The sequence below is a fragment of the Alternaria incomplexa genome (genome assembly GCF_024043165.1).
Source record: "Alternaria incomplexa strain BMP 0042 chromosome Unknown scaffold_14, whole genome shotgun sequence".
NCBI classification, from domain to species: Eukaryota; Fungi; Ascomycota; class Dothideomycetes; order Pleosporales; family Pleosporaceae; genus Alternaria; species Alternaria incomplexa.
In genome coordinates, this window is record NW_026249863.1 from 838899 (window position 1) to 862999 (window position 24101).

Here is a 24101-nt window from a genome sequence, read left to right on the forward strand (position 1 = left end):
ATATGCTAAGGCGTCCCTTTGAATCGAGCCAACGCATTTGGTGTCTTACAACTCCGCCTTGTATCTACACATTCTGGTACTCTGGTGGCCGCTAGCGGAAAGACGGACTCGGCATACGCAGCCTTGTGCCTCCATGCAGCCGTTCTAGGTCAAGGCTTGTCCCTAGCTTGCTCACAGTTCTTATAATAACACTTCTACAATGTTGGTGTGGCAAGGCGCCATGGGTCCGCCCCATACAGAAGCAACTTCCAGAGCCGCATCAGGCTGTGTGGCGCTCCTGGACCGTACCTTGGGCTGACCCGAACAAGGCTGTGGTTGTCATGTTACTAATGGCAATGAACGCAGATCAATTTCCTTTCAAAACGGCATTCTTGTACATACGACCATAGGATCTTGAACTCAGCGCTTCCCGTTCGCTCAGCGGTACTTAAGCAAGATACCGGCGGATTAGTAGTTAGGTGGGTGACCACTAGCGAATCCCCGCTGTTGTATGTTTTTGTTCTTTTTGCCCAGGGTTTCGAATGTAAGCCTGTCATGCGGCTCCGGAATCTTCACCATCCACGGCGGTGAACGTATGCACTGCACGAACGGGCTGCTTACACCGTATTCCCGCATCGTACCTCCCCGCCTTGCATCAGTTTGAACAAGTTGCTATTTTTTACAACTGGACTTGGTGATCGGCAGTCTTATGCGGCCGTTTCTGGACAAGGCTTTCCTCAGTGTATGCGGCGCTCCTGCGAAGTCAATGTCATCATGACCACATCTGTCCGTTTCTGGCTCGGAGTGTGTAGTTTCTGGTACCCGAGAGAAAGGACAGGCGTTCCGTGTAGCCCGATCTGCACGAACAGACGCATGGAACAAGACACCGGTGAACTTCGAATCCAATTGAGATCGCACGGAGGAAGGCCTTTCTCATGGCTAGGTTCGAGCTGATCGGGGCTTCGGTACGGACGGCTTCTCATCACTAATCGTACGGTATGTCCACCTACTCTGTGTGTATGCTAGCTCATTCTGGAGATGTCTTCTAGTCTACAACGCCGGTACGGCGCCGCGCTGCCGCAGCCTGCCAGCTAGCTACGGGATGACAGCCCATTGCGGCGTCTTGATCATAAACACCTAACTATTCAGTACTAAAGCGTGCCTCACGATCCACTCAGATGTCTTAGCGCCTGATTCCCCGCCTTTTTACACGATAGCCTTGGTGTGCATCACCTCGCGCCCCTCGTTTACTCGTTTAGCCGTTCCTGGGCAATGCTTCTCCGTAGCTTGTTTGAAAGGCTTATGATAACTCTAATTGAATATGGATACCACCATGAACTTGACACAAAGCTTCGGTGGCCAGCGTAGACGAAGACCAGATCGCAGTCTGAGTCAGTCACATGCTCTTCTTCGATGAATTTGCTGCAAAAGCAACTGTTTCACGTCAGCCTGCGTGACCCATCTACGCCACAAGCTTTTGGACCCTTCGGAAGCTTGTCGTGTTTTGGACGGGTACTAATGCACATACACCAAGCTAATGCCGGGGCCGTACGTCCGTAAGGCTGTACGCATGTACGCTGCGGCCCGCAAACCTTCACACCTTCCACTACCAATTTAGCCAACGAGAACGATGTACTTCCCGCTTGCTTGCATCATATTACTACATTGTAACTCCATGATATCAGGGCTACTACGAAATCATGCTGCTACATGCTGCGATTGACCGGATCAAGCGTTCGTTCCTGACCGGCGCTCCCCGGATTACCCGAATTGGGCGGATCTCTCAACACATATTTACGCTTTCGCCTAATAGCGGAGGACCTTCCGACTGCATCTTTCGTTGGTAATGTGCTACGGAAGCTCACGTGCACTCTAAGACGCAGAGCTGTGTTTACTGTGTATCCATTCAGGTTCGCAAGGCAGACTGCTCCAAGGCTTCTATCAAAACGTCCGCTGCGAAGACCCGTAATTTGTGAGGTTTCACTAACTGGCTGCTCTTCACAACAAGAGAGGAAGTAGATCCTAGGAGCTCTTGACCGACATTTTAAGAACATGATCTCCAGATCGGAGTTGTAGCCGAAGTGTGTGCATCGAGCATATGGGGGGCCTCATCCCAAACACGCATGCTTCAGGCCATCATGCACATCAGCATCGACGCACCCTCATCGGTATCTCGACTTCCAAAATAGTAAGGACAGCGTATAGTCAGCTAAGGGGTGGCGAGTGTGAGTCCGCTTGTACGCAGACATTTTGTCTATAAATACTGCGTCCGCACAGCGGTTTAGAAGCATCAAACACATCAACTTCCCATTCATTACCATCACAAACACTCACAAACACTCCGCAATCATGTTCGCCAAAATTGCACTCGCCCTCTTCGCTCTTAGCAGCACTGCTTTGGCCTACTCCGACAAGTAAGCCACTTCCCCTTCCCATCACCCCTCAGACTTTCAACCCCTCCTTTCCCTATTATCTTTACTTATACTAACCTACCCTCCCAGCTGCGACGGCTCCAGCCGCTCCCCCAACCTAAGCGAATGCTACGTCGGCATCGCCAGAATCGATGTAAACGCGTACTACAACGACCAGCAAGAGTTCTCGCAGGGCAGCTGCTTCATCAAGTACGCAACCAACGGCTCTGGCCAGCAGGCAGTGCGGGGTCAGGTTATCAAGGACAAGGCCGAGTATATCTTGGCTCACTGTGGAAAGTCGCATGGTAGCTATGGAACTGGTAACTGTGATAAGTGCCATGTGACGGTTAACTACCGTAGCTAGAGGGGGATGAAGGGATGTTTTGAAACTAGGGGGAAGAAGGGGTGATAGCGGTTTATGACGGCTGGTTGTTAGATACACACTCGTTCAATTGGAAAGTAGTGCACCTGGTGTCTCACCAAACAGACTCATGTACTTCATCTCTGTGCGAGACTCCCGAGGCCCCGAGGACCCAGGGTTAGTCGACGCGGATAGCCACCTGGGCATGCAAAGGCTGGAAGTCAGACCGTGAAGTATCTAGGTATAATAAGCGTGCTTGCCCGAAACAGAATTACGTTCGGAAGTACTTTAAGTCGACGCGCTAGCGTCATGTTGACCCAAGTGGGAATTACAATTTGTACCGGCCGAAGGATGCAGGTGGGGCGCGTCCCTGCCGCATATGTCAGCACCAACCACCAACCTCGGGACTACCTAGATACCTTGTGCTTGTCACGACCAGGCTTCTTTTTCACGCCACCCAAATGCTTTTTTGCCTTCAATTTATCCCGAACCAGCTGTCTCGTGAGTGTCACAAACCACCATCTTCGCCTTCAGATCAGCCCCGGATGGCGGAGCAGGTACCTGCGGGTGTGCTTTGGTGCCGCCAGTGCGACAAGCCGTTTACCAAACGTCAGTGTCTTTGCCGTGCTGCTCCAACTTTGCGACAACGACTATTGGACTGACCGTTTCTCGAAGAATCATCATTGAAACGTCATGGTTACTATTGTCGGTCCAACACGAGAGCCTCTGTCCAGAGACGGCGATCGTGTGCGGCTTGCGTAAAGGCAAAGACCGCGTGCAATAACGCACTACCAGGATGTTCGCGTTGTATCCGAAGGGGTCTCATGTGTCACTATCCTTCCAGATCTACAAGGCAAAAGCGTCATGCTGTGCGTCATGCTACCTCCGACCACCTGGATAATCCCCTTGACGGTCATGCAAACTCGATTGTGCCAACTGTAGCCGATCAATCTCAAGGTCTTCTGGCTACTACATTGACCAGCCTTGACCCCGTGTTCGAAGACCTACAGTGGAGCCTCGACGATATGACGGCTTTTGACGACTACATGATACCTACGCCTCAGTCGGCTTTCCCTTCAGTCACATCATCTTCACCAGGATCAGCCAGCCCGACGACCATTACGCCTCCTTCATCGTTGCTGGAATTAACAGGCCCAATCTCCGACGAACAGAATGAAGTTACTCGTCAGCGGGAGCGGCAACATCGAACCCAGAGACAACAATTTTTGTGCTTTGCCATCTCACCCGGCCCTAGTTCGAACGTCAGATCAATGATACAACGACCAAAGATGCACCACGGAGCGGAAAGAGCGGCCAGTCTCATCTTCTATACATTAAAGTCTTATCCGCTGATGCTGCAGCAAAATGACCTGCCACCTTTCATACATCCAAGCTACGTGTCGTTCATGGATGAAGGGACAACAATAGAACCACTTGAGAATTGCATCGCGTTGATGCACATGATGGCGAACCGAGTGAAAGGCAGCCGAAAGCTCTTCTGGCGGAATGTGAGAACCGAGTGTGAACGCATCTGTGACCAGAACCAAACTCTAAACAAATGGGAACTACTAGGTGCTATGCAAGCTCTTTCGGTCTACATTCTGATTCGCATCGACGAAGGCGAGACTGAGCACAATAATCTGGATTATCTTTTAGAGAGGGCAGTCATTGTGAGTCCAATATGTCCGCACGTTTAGGAAACACATCTAACGATATTCGTTCTAGCTCGTCGCAATCCAACTTTCTCGCGACGATTTTGATTGCCATACGCATGACGTATTATGTCGCAGCAAGTCAACTAACAGCTGGCAAGACTGGGTTTACAAAGAATCCAGGCGAAGGTACATTGATCATTCCGATAACCGTTCCATATTCCTTCACTAAAACCCATGATAGACTCGCGGTAATCTATCGCGTCCTGAACAAGCTCGTCTTCTTCGACCCAGCAGCCATGTGCGACATGCCTACAGAATTCGTAGTTGCGCCTCTGCCCGCGAGACGGCAACTCTGGGAAGCACGTGATGCGGAGGAGTGGCAAAGGCAACGGCAGAACGAGCTGCGAGAAGAGGCATCCTTTGCGCTGGCTGTCGATGGTGAGATTGTAAAGTTGGACCAGCGTCGATTGTCCTGCCGAGATGCGTGGTTGCCCTACATTCCATCGAATGACGAGACGCCATCTCAGATTCATACGAGTAGAGCTAGTCGTAGCGCGGCCTGTTGGACCGAATGGTGTTCTGGTATGGACAGCATGGGTGGGCTGATCATGCTCACGGCCTCTATGGCTTAGCGACATGGCTTGATGGATTGTACCGAGTTATACCAACATTGAGATATCAATGAGTATTTGTGTACAAGTATGCGTGACATACCAAACGACGAAAGCGCCACCCCACCCGAACTGAATCAGTGCGGTCGGATTTCACTAGTGTCGGGCGGAACAAATTGTACGTCGGGATTCGTGAACTCCGCCGTGTCTCTTTCCCCGACCTGGGTACAAGAACATTATAAGGATGATGGGTCGTCCTCCATTACGAATACCCAGGACGTTCGCATCTTTCTAAGTGGTATCAGTCGCAAGTCACGCAGCAACCCATCCTTTCTCCTCCACCAAAGCCCATCCACATCATCATGGTATCCTCCACTCCTCCATTCCCATCTCCAGTCAAGCGCTGGCACAACAGCGCCCAACCCGCCGGCGACCCCAGCCTCCCAGCCCTCTCTCAGAAAGGCAAATCCATTCTCGTGACCGGAGGCGGCAACACCGGCATCGGAGGGGAGACAGCGCGTTTCTTCGCCCGCGCAGGTGCCGCACGTATCGGTCTCCTAGGACGCCGCGAGGGTCCGCTGCTCGAGAACAAAGCGCTTATCGAGAAAGAGTGTCCTGGCACAAAGGTCTTTATCCAAAGCACGGATGTTACCGACGAGGCATCTGTCAATTCGGCTTTTGACAGTTTCGCGAGAGAGGGCAAGATTGACACTCTTATTCACGCCGCTGCGGTCATTGGTCCGACTGAGAACTTCGCTGAGGTTGACGCGCGTGAGTTTCTCAAAGGTGTTACTGGGAATATTGAGGGTTCTTTGTGGGTCGCTAAAGCTTTCATACGCCATGCTGCACCTGATGCGCATGTTGTCGCTATCAACTCCTGGGGCGCCCATTTGAGTTTAAACGATGCTTACGCCTCCTACTGCGTTGCGAAGATGGCTGTTTACCGCTTGTGGGACATGGTACTCCTTGCGAAACCTAATCTCAGCGTCTTCCATACCCAGCCTGGCGTTGTGTTGACGGAGATGAACCGTAGAGTTGGCGGAGCAGATAGCTTCAAGCATGTCAAGACTGATGATGGTGAGCGTACGACCCTACTGCATACCACGATGAGACTAATTGTTCTTTGTATAGTCACTCTTCCTGCGAGCTTCAATCTCTGGCTCTCGACACCAGAGGCTCGCTTCCTCAAGGGCAAGTTCTTGTGGTGTAACTGGGATATCGACGATCTCAAGTCTCGTGCCGAGGAGATTAGGTTGGGGAGGTTGCTCAATATCGATCTCAATGGATGGCCATTTGGGGCGACTGCGAACTAGATGATGATAGCGAAGGCAGAAAAGGGTGATCTCTAATCTAAAGTCGCCTTACTTCTGAAATAGAACGATTATAAATCTTCGGGTGGTGGATGCTTCAGGCTGCAAACACAAAGTGATTGGGCGACGCAGCGATGACGTCACGTAAGCAACTGTTTAGCGTGATGCCAAGCAGGCATCCGATACGCCCTGGCGGCCTTGCATAACGAGCAACAGCTAACAACAAAACGATAAGCCTTTTCTAAATATCAAGATGGCTACTAATTCCTCTTCTCCATTCGTGCGAACTGCCATTGCAAAGTCGTTGTTCTTGCCATGTCACTTTCTATTGAAGAGAAGCTTCCTACCGAGCTTCTTGAACATATTGTCTCCTTATCCACACGCGAATCTCTCCTCAGCGTATGCCGTACTTCCAGAACACTCAATCGGCTTGCGACACCATGGCTCTACTCGGAGATTTACCTGAGAGAGACCGACAACCTTGCCGCTCTTGCATACTTGGTTTTCACTTCCCCCGCCCATGCCTGTCTTGTCAAATCCTTCATCGTGCCTCGTACCTGGGCAGATGTTGAAGATAGATATTCCAACGGATCCTGGCCAAGATCTGATGATCCTGGAGTCCACGAAATCTTGAGGCAGAAGTGCGCGGAGTACACTTCCACCGTCGAAGAGGCTGAAGATGTGTATGGGAAGATCCAGTCGGCCAAGAATGAGGATGCTATTATGGCGCTATTACTCGTAGGCCTCCCGAAACTTCGACGTTTGAACATCAATTGCGACCTGTATGGCCATGATGATTTCGTCTCGTTGTTGCCCAAGGTCATCCGTAGGAAGCCGCAAGCAATGTCAGAACCCATCGATATCCTGGTGGCTGGAGCAGACGACAAATATTCTAGCGACACCAGTCACGTCGCAGCCTTCTTCCATCTCCCGAATGTGCGCTCTATATACGGATGGAAGCACGGCGACGGCGAAGTCCACGACCAAAATGACGAGTTCTCGAAACTGGAGCCACGATCGTGCCCAGTAGAGTATCTGGAATTGCGATGCGCGAAGCTGGACATGGAGAATTTCCAAGGCATGTTGAACGCGACGATACCCGGAAGACTCAAGACCTTCAACTACGAGCTTGGAGGCCCGTGGGCGTGGTGCGACACAGCGCATCCGGCAATGATGCGAAGCCTGGAGCCACATCACGAGACGCTGGAAACGCTGGGGCTAAGCCACGAAGACTTCTACCCGTACGTTGATAACGGTAGTGCCGAGCGCTCGAAGGCTTATCCGTGTTCTTTCACGTCTTTCACCGCCCTCAAGCGTCTCAAAGTCGCACCTGTGTACATATGGGGCCATCAAGGGTTCACGGACCAGACGACCTTCCGGACTGGCGCATCGAGAGACAGGCTTTGGTCCATACTTCCCAAAACCCTCCAGGAACTCTGGATTACGCGAGCTCAGGCGCAAGAATCGCGTGAAAACATCGGAGCTACCGCGTTTGTACCGCAATGCTTACTCCCAGCACTCGATCTGGTGGTGCAGAACAAGCGGACATCTTTCCCCCAGCTCGCGCACCTGCGTGTCGAACTTCCGCTCCTGGACTGGAAGGACGATTGGCTGGATAGCCTGGCATCGATCAGCCGAGCCGCTGCCGCCGAGGGGATCCAGACATCCATCATCTTATACAACATGTTCAGCAGATACGGGCCTATAAGCGCGGAGCAAAACTGGGGCTGGAACGAAGACATCAAGTGGGAACCATCGCGCTACAGCGACAACTTAGAATGCCCAAAGATATGGATTGAGGTGACGCCGCAGCGACAGGAACATCTTGCCTGCATACTCAAAGACATGAAGACCCGGTTCCAAGAAGAGAATGAGCGGTATACAGAAGCGAGAGATAGGATTAACAAGCTGGGCGCGCTGTGTACGGATTGTCAACTCAGTGGAGACTATGATTCTAGCAAAGATATCGGCCTACCTGAACGCTTCGTGGACGAGCGGCTGGGACAAGAACCGTATTGGAAAGGTCGCGGTGCCAAACCTGAGGTGGTGACATGATGCCAATAACGACGCCACGAATTATACATGTCGTGTTGTCGTATTGTATCTCAATGTTCTGCGAGACGATGGAAACACTGGCAAAATCGAGAAGAGCGAGCAAATCAAACCGTGGCATAATTGATGTAAGCCCTAGAGTTAGTCAGCCGAGATGTAACCGAAGAAGGGCCCTGTAGGGAAGGTAGCGGTGAACATTTGGATCGCAGTGTTCGTCACGCCAAGAAACTCTGCGTCTTCATGTATGCTCTGGAGTATATTCATCGCATCTTGCGTGTGGTAGTAGTCGTTAGCACTATTCGTGGGTTAGCGAATACATGTGTACATGACGTAACATAAGATGGCTACTACCAACAGCACTTCACAACATGTTTCAGTGATACGCGACCAAAGGGCTCAAACGGCACTCCAAGGCTCGCATGCTGTGCGCATCTTCAGCTATCAACCCGAGCAAGCGACATCCATGTAGCACGAATAAAGCGCTGGCGATCAAGTCCTCAAATACCCCAACTCGCCGCAGTAACGACGACGATGACGAAAGACATTTCGTTTCAACCCGATATTCCAGAACTACATGTGCGTATCAGGCGAGAAAGCATCACGATAAACCAAACCTTGGCTTTGCGGACGGAAAGAATGTTTGATCAGGATGCATGACACGCAGAAGAGAAGCACCAGGTTGAGGGGCAGTAAAGACAGAAGAATGAAGATGTTCAGTTCGCCCAGCTGCTATTCAGCCTATATTACCCAGGTTAGCGACGAGCTCGTACGACGACGGGCCGAAGAAATGAAGAGGGGGATCAACACTCATGTACGTACCTACTCGGTGCGATACAATACGACGTAATGCAAAACAACTCGGAGAATCAGAGGAAGCGGAATACAGTAAGCAGTAACAAAGGTTGTATGCAGGTCGTTGTACAGCAGATAGGTAGGTGAATATAAATACATGCACCACGACCACCACGACCGCCATCGACATCTCGTCCCAACAACATCCCTACTATCCACACGCGCCCACCACAAAAACAGCCAACCATGAAGCTCACCGCCATTCTAACCGCCCTGTGCGCAAGCACCGCCTTCGCCATCGACATCTTCCAAGCCGACGGCTCCATCAAAGCGATGGCAGAAGGCGATCTGCTACCACGCCAAATCCCAGGGTGCTGCTCCACCAACTTCAATGGGCCTTGTGTTTGCCCACCTGCGCCTTGCACTAGCTGCGGTGTACGTATTTCCTAGTCGAATCTAGAAGAAGGAGGGCTTAGAGAGCCCTGGAGGGGGTGAATGAGAGGGACAAGTGCATCAAGGAACGCTTTGCTAACATATCTGGGTGTAGCTTGAGTGCTGCGGTTTTTAGAGAGGTGCGATAGTCCGCCATGACCGGTCACCTCTGGAAAGGAGGGATTCTTCGAGAAGAGACGTATGAGATGACTGCCAAAGGGGGAAGAGAGGCAAAGACATGACGATAGAGAGAGAAAGCATACCGAGGGGGTGATAGCCTTATGTCAGCATGGAATTGGACATCTGCGCTGATGACTACTTTAGGTAGCGTGCAAGTACAGATCTCAACATTTCAAAGTTCATGAGTGCCACGAAGATTGAAGGAAACAGCTACCAGAAGCAATAATGGCTGACACGGACAGGACTACGACAGACATGGCTTCTCGTATCACTGCCCACTGACCACCAACCCAGACCACCTTGAGCCACAGCTTCGGTTAAATTTAGGAACTGTTTTCCAGCCTTGTATTTCCCAGTTACCAGGTCCGACAATACACACACATGGCAGTGGATTTTGCAAACCACCACCACCTCCACCATCAACCCCAACAACAATATCGTCGCACGACACTCCCATTCCACCCCACCGCCCCAACTCACCGCACCGCACCAAAAGTCGCAATGTGATGCCCAGAGGCGCCCAGATGTGTATCAGCCCTCCAGCCTCCTACCTAAATAGTACTACAAATCACAACAAGAACAGATCGGAACCCGAATCATTGGAAAGGTCGAGGTAGTACAGTACACCAGAGATGGCGCCATAACACCAATCCATACACCAAACATTCCACCCAGGATAAGACCCTTCAAACTGGTCCTCTACACCTCATGTACAGCCTCGTCACTCGTGCCAGAATTGCGACGTGCAAGGCTAGGTAACTAAGTAGGATCGAGCGACCGAGAAACAACCGTGGAACCACTGTACAGGACAGGGAAGAAAGGCGGTGAATGTTCATGCGACAACCTTGGAAACCACTACCAAAAGCCGTCAAGTGGCGACCAGATACTCGAAACGAGGCTACCAGCTACCATCGTCGACCCAAGCAATCTATCACGACACTAAAACCGCTCTACTCCAACGGCGCGAAACCTACTACGCGTATGTACAACATCATCGTCACCATATCCTCCCATCCTCCCGCCCACCCAAACCGCGACCTCCCTCATCACTCTCCCGCTTCCCAGGCCCGGGTTATGCAGGCGCATCCAACTGCCATTGACTGCTGCAGGTCATTGTACGGCTCCTGCGCCCGCGGTAAGGGATACCCACATGTAAGCAGTAGAGACGACAGAGGTGGTGGTGTGCGGTTTTGCCCAGGTGCTAGACGTGGCTATTCAGCCTATATACCTAGGTACAGACTAAGCTTGGAAAGCGGACGCGAACGGGCCGAAACGATGGGGGTGGTGTGCGGAAATGGGCCGGCTTGTGTGTGCGTGGGTGAGGTGATGAGGTGAGGTGATGGGAAGGGAAGAAAAGGGAGGCTGGAGGTGCGCAAGGTATGTGTGTGGTGTTGAGGTGGAAGAAAGGTTGGAGCTGTTTGGGAACACATGTAGTATACATACTTATATCCACACCACCAACAACATCCCCACATCCCGAATCCAACCAACAATAACCCAGCACATCTACCCACCCGGCCAACATGCATCTCACAGCCCTCCTCACCGCCCTCTGCGCGAGCACCGCGTTCGCAAAGCACATCCCCCAACTCGACGGCTCTGTCAAGATTGTACCAGATACGCAGCTGGATGCACGCCAGTTTATCCCGGATTGCTGCTCGAATAATTTCGCTCCGCCTTGTGGGTGTGGGAGGGCGTATGAGAATGCTTGTGATGTATATTTTGTTGTGAAATGAATGAAATGATGGATTGGGTGTAGTCTTCTTGCTGAAATCTTTGAGGAGGGGAGAAAGGATGGGGAGGAGTATATTGGGGTTGTGTATGATATCTTATGGGCAAAAACTTGGGATATGTTTGTAATCTATCCGCCTTGGCCTGAAAGAACGAATTCGAAAAGTTCAATATCAACGTCTGCTTTCCATAACCATCTTCACCGGATACCTAGTTCAACACCCCGTAGCTAGCTGTGATCCACATCCACATACACTAACACTAACAACCACAACAGCAACCACAAAGCCACCAGCGGCCACCTCCGACCCCATCTCCTCACCGCAGCATCACTTCATTCATGGTGTGATGCCCAGTACCGCCTAGATGTGATTCAGCCTCTAGGCTGCAAACCACGCGCCAACGGGCCGAAATGCAAGGGGTTCGTCTCCACAGAATGCGTACGCAGTGTCTGTGATGCAACGGACGAAAAACAAACGAGGCTGGATCAGTAGAGATGTGGAGATGTGGATATATGAAAGGTACGTGTTGGGTAGGATGGTCGGCCGGGGTAGGAGATGGGGGATGGGCTGTGTGGGTATAAGTAGCTGGCTATAGCACGACCACGACCACCCTCCTATCCAGACAGACAATAAGAATACGTTTACCTACAACTACGACCTCCTTATATCAACAACCATGAAGCTCACCGCCATCCTCACCTTCCTCTGCGCGTCCACCACGCTCGCCGCCACGAACTACGTCCTCCAAGTCGACGGCAGCATCAAAGCCTACGACGTCGTAGAAGGCGACCTACAAGCCCGCCAGCAGTTCGAGAGCTGCTGCGCCACCAGATTCGTGCCGCCGTGCGGCTGTGGTACCGACTGTCCTAGCTGCGGTGTAAGTACCCTACCTACTCTAGAGAAGAAGAAGAAGGACATTGCTAACAGTGCCGTGTAGGTCAGTTGCTGCGGAGTATGATTTCACTGAGACAGACTGCATTGGGGGAGAGGGCTTGAAGGGAGAGAGTAATTGGGAAAGAGGGAATGCATAATGTTACATATGTTTATTGTTTATGCCAATTTGAAGGAGGTTCAACGGTCTTCCCACGTTGCCCAGAGATGAAAACGCCAGTATACATGAAAACATGTGCCAACGCCGTCGCTATGCAGTTAAGAAACAAACATGGTCTACTTTATCTCAGTTCCTTCCATGCCATCCATGGTACTGCGATGACGCAGATCGACACGAGCCACTCATGACTCCCGAAATAACATAACCACCACGTACGCAAAAGGTACTCCACATCAAATGAGAGAGATTGCAAGCCTCAGACTCGTCTACTTTCTCATTCCGGAGAAGTCTTTCAGGATGCCAATCATGTGGGTATTGGTCTGCTTGCCACCACGACGAGGACCCTTCTTCTTTTTGTTGGTAGGGGCGGCAACAATAACCTTGGCTTGCGTAGCGGCGGTCAGCTTGTTGGCTAGAAGGGCCTTGCGCAGCTCATCCGGGTTATCGGGCACCTGGACCGAGTGCCAGGCCTTTGCGAAGACGGGGTCCATGGGCAGCATGAGAGAAGGGTCGTTGCCCCAGACAGTCTTTGGCACACCGTCCTTGGCGCGTCGCACCAGCACCTCCTTCTTGTTCTCCATCTTGGTGATGTCGTCGGCGACGGTGGACCAGCCGTCTTTCAGGTCTTTGATCTGGAGTCCCATGGCCGACTTCTGCGTCTGGAAATGGCCTTTGAGCTGCGCGCGGTCGTGGATGCTGAGCTTGCTCTTGTACTTGTACCGCTCGTTCGCAGAGTCCCAGCTGATCCGGTTGCCGGCGTTGTCGGCGCGCATCAGCTGGCGCAGCTGTTCGCGCTGGATGTGGCCTGGCGGGATGTTGAGGTATTCCATGATGTCGTCGAAGGTGTGCCATTTTTCTTTGCGCTCGCGCAGGAAGTCGTTGACGTAGGTGAGGCGGGTGAAGACGTGCTCGCCGGTGCCTGTGTCCTGCGGCTGCGAGTAGACGACGGGGGGCGCTCCATCGGCTGGACGCTTGCGCTTTCCGCTGGCGGAGGAGCTCGAGGGCGTGGGTGAGGGGGCGTTCATGCCTGTGGCCGAGTTCGCCTTGAGAAACGACATGGTGGTAGTGGTGGTGGTGGTAGAAGTTGAAGATGCGGTCGGAGGTGCGTGGGTGGCTGTTGCCTGGTCAAGGATACCTGCTGTCGGCAGTCGAGTGTGCAGCGTCTAGCTAAAGAGTCGCACGGCAGACAACGGGGAAGGTCCGGTAGTAGTGAGCGTGGATGCGCGGAAGGTGCGGCGGGTGAAGGTGGAGGTAGTGAATGGAAGACGTCGAGTGAAGGCGTCGGAGAAAGACGCACATGTGCTATGACCTCAAGCCTGGGAGGCAGCCGCGTTAGTGGTTGGCCCCTGCGCGACCGTCGTCAAACAACTGAACTCGCGACTTTGACCGCGGACCCGTTCATTGTTCGCGTCAACACCACCGCCCTCCTTTGTCTCTTTTCTCCCCGGGACGCACTCGACCGATCGGAGAATGGTTCGAGGCCTGCAATAAACTAATACACCATCATGGCGGCAACCGTCGACGTCGGCTACCTGGCCGCGTCCTATTCCGTCCCAGAGACAACCCTACAGTCACTACTATCCGAGCCCACCGTCGAGCTCGTCCAGACGCTCCTCACTCAGATCGAAGCGAAGGCGCGCGCATACGATGACCTCCAATCGGAGAAGATCCGCACCGATGTCGAGCTCGAAGCCGCCATCCAGGGCGGAGAGCAGCGCGCGCGCACCCTGAAGGCCACCGCAGAGAAGGCGCAGAAGGAGGCCGAGGAATTGAAGAAGAAGCTAGTCCAAGAGGGTACGAGATGCATGCGCCGTGCATGTCCAATTGATACTGACGCGTTTACAGAGAATGCACGGCAAGAGGCAGAGTCGGCACTGCACAATCTGCGCGCCACGGCCACCAGCTCGACGTCTGAGACGCAGGCGCTGGAGTCGCGCATCAAGACGCTCGAGTCCCAGAACCGCGACCTCATGGCCATGCACGAGACCAAGACGACCGCACACGACCGCCTCGCCAAGGAGCTCACCGAGCAACACCAGAAGTCGGTCGAGCTGCGCAAGCAGGTGTCGACGCTCGAGGAGAAGACGCAGTCGCTTGAGAGCGCCGCCACCAATGTCAAGTTCCGCGAGGCCAACCTGCAGCAGGAAATCGAGCAGCTCCGCAGCAACAACGACTGGTACACGACCGAGCTCAAGACACGTGCAGACGACCACAGCAAGTACCGGAAAGAGAAGAATGCCCAGATTGCCCAACTCCAGCGCGAGAACGCCGACGCCGCCGAGACCATCGACACCCTAAACCGCTCCGAGACGCTGTTGCGACAACACATTGAAGAGCTCAAGGGCAAGGCCGAGGAGGACCGTCTGCGCATCGAGGAGCTCGAGAATGCAGCGTCAGCCGCCGAGGCCCATTTCCGCATCGAGCTCGACAGCGCGCGCCGCCTGTCGACGCTGCACCAACAAAATAACGAGATGACCAAGAAGCGCTTGGAGCAGCTGCAGTCGGACAGTAGCCGCGTACAAGAGGAAGCCGCGACCGAGATTGGCCAGCTCATGGCCGAAGTCGAGGCGGAACGTGAGAGGGCTGCCGAGGCCGATGCGCGCACTGCTGAGCTCGAGACGCTCGTCGAGACCCTCAAGAGCGACAACTCCGAGCTTCGAAGCTCCGTCCGCGTACCCGGAACGCCGCGACACGGCATGAGCATCAACGGTGGCTTCAGCACGCCCGGCCGAGCTGGTTCGCCTGCTGTCGTCTTCTCCCCTGGCGGCTCGCAGCTCAAGACCGATGCGTCCAAGACTCAGCTACTGATCGAGAACAACGACCTCAAGAAAGAGCTTCGCAAGGTCCGTGAGAAGTTGGAAGAGAACACCGGTGTCCTCAACGACATGCTGCAGGAGCTGGAGCGTCACCAACCCGAATTCGACGAACTCCGCCGCCAGAACGATGCCCTGAACGAGCAGAACAACGAAATCAGCGCGCTTCTCGAAGAAGCCATTGCCGAACGCGAGGCAGCACAACGCGACTCACGCAAGGCGCTGGGTGACTTGGAAGGCGTACACAACGAATCTGCTCTCCTGCGTCGCCAGGTACAGGACATGACGATCCAGCTGCGGACATTGTTATGGCGTCGCCAGGTTGAAGAGCAGGGTCTGGGCAGCCTCACAGAGGAACAGCAAGAGTTCATCGTCAACGCTCTTGAGAACAACCAAGTACCGGACAAGCACGTACCAGACGACTCGCCTACACACCAGATGATCACGAAGCACCTGATCCTCTACAAGGACATTGCTACCCTGCAGCAACAGAACGCCGAACTGACGCGCACACTCCGACAAGTGGGCGACGAACAGGAGAGGCAAGAGGTCCGCATGAAGTCTGAGCAATACCAGCAAGACGTCGAGGAGCTTGGCCGTCTACGCTCCGTGGTCGCTGAGAAGGAAGAAGAGATCAAGTCACTCAACGTTCGCTCGCAAACCCTCAAGACCGAGCGCGACATGTACAGCCGCATAGTTGGCGGTCGGGGTCAGTTGCCGTCTCACTCGCAGTCAACATCCGCTTTCGCACAGTCTGTGCCTGCAGGCGGAGCTCCCTTGCTTCTCGAGAACGGCTCTTCATCCCGCGAGATCCCCGAGTACAGCAAGCTTATCAAGGACCTTCAATCCCACATTGACCTGCTCAAAGAGGAGAGTGCCACAGACCGCACTACACTCAAGGCGCAGGTTGATAGTCTGACCAAGGACAACTCTCAGCTCCAGAGCGACAAACTCCGTTTCGAGTCGCAGGTGCGTCGAGAGCAGGACAGGTATGCCCGTCTTGAGGGTAGCATCAAACTGCTCCAATCCGAGAAGGACTCCCTCCAGGAACGCTACAACAAGGTCCAAGCCACCATGGCCCAACAGGACGACAGGCTTGTCAAGGCCACCCAGAACGCTGCGGAAGCTGAGGCACGTCTTCAGAGCTTGCAGGGCGAGATGGTGCAGCTCAAGGCATCTCGGGAAATGTCCGCGACTATTGAAGCACGTCTTAAGGAAAGGAACCAGGAGTTGATGACCGAGCGCGATCGGTTGAGCAACATGGTGTCCTCGATTCAGAGTCTGCGCAACGAAGCTGAGTTGGCCACCGCGGAGAGCCGACGCGAGCTGCAGAACACGGTGGACAAGCTTCGGACAGATTTGCAGAGCGCTGAAAGCAAGTTGGAGGACGAGATCGCCGAGCACAAGAGGGCGACCCAGCAAAGAGACTACGAGCGAACCGAAACGCAACGACGCATCGACGACCTCATTGCAGCACGTAACAGTGCCGAAGTCAAGTCTGCGACCGCTGAAACGACGCGCCACCAGTTGGAGCAACGCCTTAAGGAACTCCAGAACCAACTTCAGTCGTCCGAGGAGCGCTTACAGGCTCTTCAACCACGATCGCAGGCCAACGATGAGCAAGATCCTGTCAGTCGCGAGGAAGAGCTTGCGGAACAGGTTTCGGATCTTAAGCGCAAGATCGAGCGCAAGGAAGAGGATCTGGAGGCCGTGACTGCCCAGATTGCCGGCTTCCAGGACATCGCTCAGGATGCCGAGAACCGATTGCAGACCTTTGTCGAGGCCCACGAACGACTCCAGGAGCAACTTAACCTTGCACAAGAAGAGAAGGATGCTACTATCCGCGATCTGCAACAGCGCGTGGAAGACATCTCTTCTGAGCTCGCATCAAGCAGCACCGAGCTTACCGAACTGCGAGGAAAGCATGAGCAAGACACGTTGGTCCTCAGACAAGAGAAGGAAACCTTGGAAGCAGAGATCACCCGACTCAACAATGATGTAGCCGACTACAAGGCTGAGGCTGAGAACCAGATGCAATACGTGAAGACTCAAGCCGACATCGCCGAGCGCGCCCAGAAGGACTACGAGCACGAGTTCCAGAAGCACGCCGAGAGCATGACGAAGCTCCGTGAGCTGCGCGACGAATTCAATCAGCTTCAATCCCAGATCACAGAGTTCAAGACGCAAGCAGAAGCTGCACGCACAACGCTGGAGCAGAGTCAAGAACACTGGAAGTCTACTGAGGGTCGCTATGAGGAGCAGCTTGCAGAAGCCAGACGCCGCCACGACGACTTGAAGCAATACAACCAGACATTGCTCAAGCAGTTCGACGAATACAAAGAGCAAATCAACAGCTTGAAGAACGACCGGGGCGCATCGACTGGGGAGCCAAGCAATACGGAGTCCGGCTCTAACAACCTCCAGGACATCGAGACCTATCTCCGCCGAGAGAAGGAGATTTTGGAAGTTCAGTTGAACCTCAAAGTGCAGGAGTCAAAGCGTCTCGAGCAGCAACTCACACACGCCCAGGGTCAGCTCGACCAGACGCGAGAGAAGCTACTGGAAGAGCAAGCCAAGGCCTCGGGTTCGCAGAGCAACTCCAGCCTTGCACATCTCAACAAGAACCTCGAAGAACTTAACGTCTACCGCGAGAGCAATGCGACGTTGCGCAGCGAAAACACGCGTCTTCAAGCCTCGTTTGCTGAGAAGGCCAAGGCACTGGAGGATCTGCAGGCTGAGTTGGAACCCTTGCAAGTTCGTGTGACTGAACTTGAGGGCGAGCTCGAGCTCAATGTAGGTCACCTCAAGGCTGTTGAGGAGGATCGCGACCGCTGGCAGAAGCGTCACCAGGACGTGCTCCAGCGATACGATCGCATCGACCCCAAGGATCTCGAAGATCTCAAACAACAGATCGAAGACCACAAGGTGGAGCGCGACCAGGCACTCGAGCAGGTCGCCGGCCTCAACGAACAGATTACAGCTCTCACAAGCGACGTACAGAAGGCGAATGCTGAGCGAGATAACATCAAGGCGGCCGAGCGAGAAAAGTTCCAAAAGACACATAATCAGCGCATGTCAGAGAAGAGGGCTGAAATCACCGCACTCACTGCACAGCTCAAGGAGGCGCAGGAATCGAGTACAAGCTTACAAAAGGAGGTCGACCGCATCCGCCAAGAGCTCACCAACGCCCAAGCCACAAGTGCCAACGCCGGACAATCCCAGGAGCGAACGGCGGCACTTCAGAAAGAGTTGGAGCAGACCCGCGCACGACTGGCGACGACCCAGCAAGAGCTTAATGCCGCGAAGACTGCTCGCGACGAAGCCATTGCTCAGGCGAACACTTCTACTCAGGCAGCTGAGAATGCAGATGCGGGCGAAGAGGGTCAGATCAACGAGAACTCTGATGCTACGACGGCCCAGCTGGCTCTTCTGCAGAAGCAGCTGGGTGAAGCTCAGCAAAAGGCTTCGAATGCCGAGAGCAGCCGATCTGCCATTGCAAACCAACTGTCCGAGCTACAGGCGCAACTGTCAACACTGGGCGAGCTCCAGAAGGAAGCCGTAAGTTCCAGTGACGTTCTTGTCACATGCCCGAGACTAACTTTTCCGCAGGCTACGAAAGACACCACCATCGACGAGCTTCGGAACCAGCTTTCACAGCAACAACCGTCATCGAACCCGGCTTCTGCCGAGCCCGCGACCGACTCCGCCACGGCCGTGGACACTGAAAAGCTCAAGGAGGAGCTCGCTGCGAAGGCCGCCGAAGTCGACGATTTGCGGGCTCAACTTGCTAGTGCGAAGTCTGGACAACAACCCACCGAGGGCCAGACACAACCGGAAGCCTCGCACAACGACGATCAGATCACAGCCCTGAAGGCTTCACTCGACCAGCGAGAGGCCGAGCTGAACGAACTCGAAGCATCGTTGAAAGCCCGTGAAGACACGATCACTAGGAGAGAAGGCGCCCTGGAGAAGATCAAGAACAAATACAACGAGTCTATCAAGAAGACCAAGGCCGAATCCAGCGAACAGGTCGAACGCTTGAAGGAGGCTCACCAAGCCGAGCTCGAGAGTCTACGACAAGAGAAGCAGGCCGCTGCCTCGACTCAAAACGCTACCAGTGAAGGGACAACCGAGACTCAATCTGTACCGGATGGCATGATCAACACACAGGATCTACCACGACCTGCAGTCACGGAAGATCAGCTCAGGAAGTGGTTCAAGACCAACAGTGGGGTGTTGGCGGTGGTGAAATCTCAGATTCATATGAACCTCGAGAAGCAAACAGCTGCGAGGGATGAGAAGATCAAGCAGCTCAACGAACAGATCAAGCAGCTCAATACACAGATCGATCAGCTCAAGACTCAGAAGGCTATCGATGGCATTATGGGTGTGAAGCAGGAACCTGAACAACCGAAGGCGGCTGGTTCGGGCGAGGACCTGGCTGCCGTCAACGCTGCTTGGGAGAAGAAGCTGAAGGAGAAGCTCGAGGAACTAGAAGCGAAGCTGACCAAGACGCATGAATTGAAGGCGAAACTCAACGCTTCACAGTTGAAACTGTTCAGAACCAGGTTCAGCTACGTCGAGAAGGCTGCGAAGGAGACGCCGACCGAGGAGGTCGCAAAGGTGTACGCTGTTGCGCTGACCCAGAAGCCTGTGGAAGCCACTAAGCCTGCACAACCCACCACACCCGCCAAGCCTGCTCCCTCACAAGCTGCGCCGAATACATCAACACCAGCACAGCAACAGCCAGCGGCGCCTTCCGCGACCAACACACCTCAAGCAAACGGCACCAACAACGCTACTCCTACTCAAGCCACACAGCCCAACCCCTTCCTCCAGGCCGCCGGCCACGGCACCGCCCCAAACCCATTCCAGCAAACCCAGAACCAAATGGGACGAGGACTACCTCAGCCAGGTTTCACAGTCCAAGGCCAAGCCCAAGCTCAACAGCCGCAAGCACAGCAGCAACAGCAATCAGGACGCGGCGCAGGAACCGGAGCCCAGACCCTCCGCGGCGCCCTCCAATCCAACATCCCCCGCGGCGGCGGCGGCGGCGGAACCGGTATCCCCATGCCTGGCGGACGCGGACGAGGCCAGAACCAGCCGCAGCAACAACATCAAGGTCAGCAAGGTCAGAACCAGCAACAACAGCAAAACCAAGGTCCAGGTGCATCGCAAATCGGTCGCGGAGGCGGCCGGGGTGGTGGACGGGGTCGCGGCCAACAGAATCAGAATCAGGCTCAGAATCAGAGCTCGCCTGCTCGTGGCCTCAACCCCGGTGCTGCGGGCTTTCAACCTGGACAAGCTGGTCAAGCTGGACGTGGACAGAAGCGCGGTGCTGAAGATGATAGTGAGGGTGCGACGAGGGGAGGGAAGAGGGCGAGGGGTGGACGCGGTGGTGGTAATGGAGGGCAGGCGGGCGCTGAGTAGAGACCGTCACGACACGGGTCGGGGATTTTAAGGGATGAGGATGGGATGAGACGAGGATGAGATGGGGATGCGAGCATATATATTTTCTCTTTTGTCAATGTTTTCAGAGTTTCACGTTCATGGTTATCTTTTCCGAGGGATGAAAGATGTTATCAAAATGGGGGTATACAGCGAAGTTTATGCATGGGATTAGTAGGGCTCTGGGATGAGTTTGCTCTTTTCGAAGTCGTGTTTGTACTATAGCATTACATGGTGTTTATGGGAATTTGAGATTGTGTGCGTTAAAGATGGTTGGTCTCTTATGAGTTTGTGCTGTGGTGTGTTGTGTGACGTGATGTGGCTTGTGTGGTGGTTTACTCATTGTCGAGTGGTGAGGTCAGCTTTGGCTGCTACAGACGCAGTAGTCGTGGTGGTTTACTTATGATCGTGATCGTGATCGTGATCGACGAGCGTCTTTGCCCACGTATCCATGTTGTTTCCTATATCATCGTGACAATGAGGACGCCGCCTTCGTTGAACTATTGGCATGACACATCGATTCAGGAAGTCGACTGTTGACGTTGGGATGATTGCTGTACTGGTCATGGAGTCGTGCTGATTAGAAATGTTGTGTGTAGAGTGAACAAAGCTAGTTCGACATGGCCTCACGATTTTATCATACTGACAGTCCATAAGCCACCGTCCTTGCAGGTATGGTCATGCTATGCTATTTCGTTCAACAATAGCGGTGTCATAAATACCTACCTTACCCTGCACGTCTCATGACCATCCCATACGTAACGCCAGCCCGCGACCTAGCAAGGTCCCTCTCCGGCTACACTCTCCTTATCAGCAACTACTGCGAGAATTTAGGGTGGGTGGGGGAGGCGGAGGGGCGGAGGTGGAAGTCTTGCAACAGTCTCATAATGAAGATGAATATGGAGCATTGATACCTTGACAGATGCATTATAGTTGGGGTTCATGTTCCGAGGGATGCTAGCTAAGTGAGAGTGACAAAGTAGACTTTCAGTTGTTCTACTAGCAGATGAGTCGCATGAGGGCAGCCTGTACTGAGAAGGAGAAGATGCACGACTACTCATGATGGTATGGTAGCATGATAACCCTTAACGTTTTTATTAGTCTGGTTGTGTTAAAAGGGCAAAGCGATGCGTCTCATGGTCATGCGATGGGTGGTGGCAGCCATATCTTCGAGCACGTCAATAGCAAGGCAGCTCTCCGGCTGCACTCTTCTTACCAGCAACTACGGCGAGAATTTCTCGCGCAACACATGCTCCTTCGCACGAGTCGAGTCGAGTCGCGTAGAGTTGGAAGGCCCGCTCCGTATGCGCTGGACGTCATACCCACCAATCAGCCCCTTCCACGAAAACCTTCCCAAAACGTGAAGTTCCTCTTACACTAGCGCATGTGGACCCCAAGGCTCAGGCTCGGTGGCGACTATGCGCACTTCGGTCGTCGGTCGTCTCGGAGTCGTGGTCCCGGCCCGTCGCTCTCTCACCGACCGGATCGTCGCTCAACGCTCGGGCGACAACCCGCCGCCCGGTTATCAAGAGTCATTCGAGAGTATCGGGCGTCGGTCGGGAAAATGCCAAGAAGACTGAGCTCGCGGACTTTGTCTTCGGATGCGCCGGCGATTGGCTGGGTGCCTTGGTGTTTTGGTGTTTTGAGGGTCCTCGTGATCTGGTATGTCTGGATATAGCGCTTGTGTTGACGGACGGGACTGCAAGCACTGCAAGTCGTGCGTGCGTCGCGGATGCTGGAGTCTAGCGTATGTGGAGATGCAGTTGGCAGGCTGACGCAGCTCTGCGCCTGCAAGATTTCATTATCGATTCGTACCAGGTGGGCATGAAGGGCTGGTGTTAGCGCAAGTGGGGGAGGTGGTTGTTATCGAGATTGCGAGGAACTTTTGCCCGGGAGAGGGAAACAGGTCCAGGGAAGAATGGAGTGGCTAGCATGATGACTGATGTTGTTCTGTGCTAGTCGTGGTGTTGGAGGACAGGATAGTTGTGATATCACTGCTGGGTTGTAATGTGGTGAACTACTTTTTTGTGGGTCTTGCATAGCTTAGTGGACTTGGAATGTAAACATGACATTTAGGTGTGGGTGGGTAAACCTTCAATTCAACACTCAACCTAGAACTGTTTGTATGCTGCTTACAGTGGTGGTGGAGCGGAGCGAGCATGCATGTCCAGCGCGCGATCTAGCCCTCGAGTCGAAAATCAAGACCATCGCGTGGGGATAACTGCATCTGGAGTTGTGGACACGATGGATAAGCTCCGAAGGCCCCTTGCCCCTGCAGTTCTCTAACCGAACGACGACTGTACCACGAGGCAGCTCAAGTCTGGCCGAACTGATACGACGTCCAATTACAGTAGTTTCTCGGCGCATCGATGCCAACACATCAATCTGCGTGCAGGTCGGAGAGACTTTGAAGGAGTCAGACCACAAACGGGTCGAGCCGACAAAACAATCATGTTCACGTGCCTGTCCGGTGAATCCTGCGAAGACTCTAGTGCCAGCGAGCCTTCGGAGAGCCGCATGCATGTGTCGTTGGAGACTGCAGCGCGCTATCAGTAGCCTGCAGCCACTTGGCATCAAATAGTGTTGATTCGCCAATGCAACGAGACATCTCTCGTTCGGGCTAGGCGGACGCAGCAGACCAATGACGGTGGGATCTGGAAGAACATGCGGACACTCCGCCTCGCACCGGTCGCTAGATGATCCGAACACGAAAGTGTATACCGGTGGAGCCTGGACGACTTCAATGCTCGCGTGCCATGCATGTTCACGTAGGAGCGACGTCCCGAGGAGTCGCGAGGTCGCGAGGAGTTGACCGAGTGGCGCTCGCGATAACGGTGGCAAGGGGACGCGCAGCATGCAGTTGAGTCATCGCATACAGTATTAGTTGAATAATGTCAAGATGATGTTCAGTCAGTAGGTAGAAGATGAGCAACTAAGGTCGCACACTACACAGGTAAGGTTTGCGGTGCCAAGCGACGTGCCAAGTCCTCCACGACTCCTACCCAAACTTCATCAATTCCTCGTGTGCTCAAAATCTAGCGGATGTACATGCTTGCGTGCTTGGCTGTTACGTAGTCCCGACTTGATCGACTACCCTGCATACGGATCATATGCATGGCGTTGTCAATCTCGACGTCCGTGGTCGCTGCTCCTCGAAAGGGATTGATCACACTGGCAATACATGCGCTAGCAACGGGCAGACATGCTGTATTCTGTTGCATGGCTGTGCGGATATGATTGTAAAGGGATTGGTCTGGCCAGGCTTGCTACCTA

At 53.7% G+C, this 24101-nt stretch overlaps 6 protein-coding genes across 6 annotated transcripts; 5 read left to right on the forward strand and 1 right to left on the reverse strand.

The window, feature by feature from the left end:
* Window positions 1-2328: 2328 nt before the first annotated feature.
* Window positions 2329-2754, forward strand: J4E90_009001 (uncharacterized protein; the record flags this gene model as incomplete). Its single annotated transcript, XM_051438522.1, has 2 exons — window positions 2329-2393; window positions 2496-2754. The coding sequence occupies 2 exons, from the start codon at window positions 2329-2331 to the stop codon at window positions 2752-2754; spliced, it is 324 nt and encodes a 107-aa protein (XP_051287832.1).
* Window positions 2755-5379: 2625 nt separating this feature from the next.
* Window positions 5380-6330, forward strand: J4E90_009002 (uncharacterized protein; the record flags this gene model as incomplete). Its single annotated transcript, XM_051438523.1, has 2 exons — window positions 5380-6094; window positions 6149-6330. 2 exons carry the CDS (start codon window positions 5380-5382, stop codon window positions 6328-6330), a joined length of 897 nt encoding a protein of 298 aa, XP_051287833.1.
* A 312-nt stretch (window positions 6331-6642) lies between these two features.
* J4E90_009003 (uncharacterized protein) lies at window positions 6643-8382 on the forward strand (the record flags this gene model as incomplete). The annotated part of the gene is made up of 1 exon (XM_051438524.1): window positions 6643-8382. The coding sequence occupies one exon, from the start codon at window positions 6643-6645 to the stop codon at window positions 8380-8382; it is 1740 nt and encodes a 579-aa protein (XP_051287834.1).
* A 3810-nt stretch (window positions 8383-12192) lies between these two features.
* J4E90_009004 (uncharacterized protein) lies at window positions 12193-12453 on the forward strand (the record flags this gene model as incomplete). The annotated part of the gene is made up of 2 exons (XM_051438525.1): window positions 12193-12393; window positions 12418-12453. 2 exons carry the CDS (start codon window positions 12193-12195, stop codon window positions 12451-12453), a joined length of 237 nt encoding a protein of 78 aa, XP_051287835.1.
* A 380-nt stretch (window positions 12454-12833) lies between these two features.
* J4E90_009005 (uncharacterized protein) lies at window positions 12834-13625 on the reverse strand (the record flags this gene model as incomplete). Its single annotated transcript, XM_051438526.1, has 1 exon — window positions 12834-13625. One exon carries the CDS (start codon window positions 13623-13625, stop codon window positions 12834-12836), a length of 792 nt encoding a protein of 263 aa, XP_051287836.1.
* A 447-nt stretch (window positions 13626-14072) lies between these two features.
* Window positions 14073-20810, forward strand: J4E90_009006 (uncharacterized protein; the record flags this gene model as incomplete). The annotated part of the gene is made up of 2 exons (XM_051438527.1): window positions 14073-14361; window positions 14413-20810. The coding sequence occupies 2 exons, from the start codon at window positions 14073-14075 to the stop codon at window positions 20808-20810; spliced, it is 6687 nt and encodes a 2228-aa protein (XP_051287837.1).
* Window positions 20811-24101: the final 3291 nt, after the last annotated feature.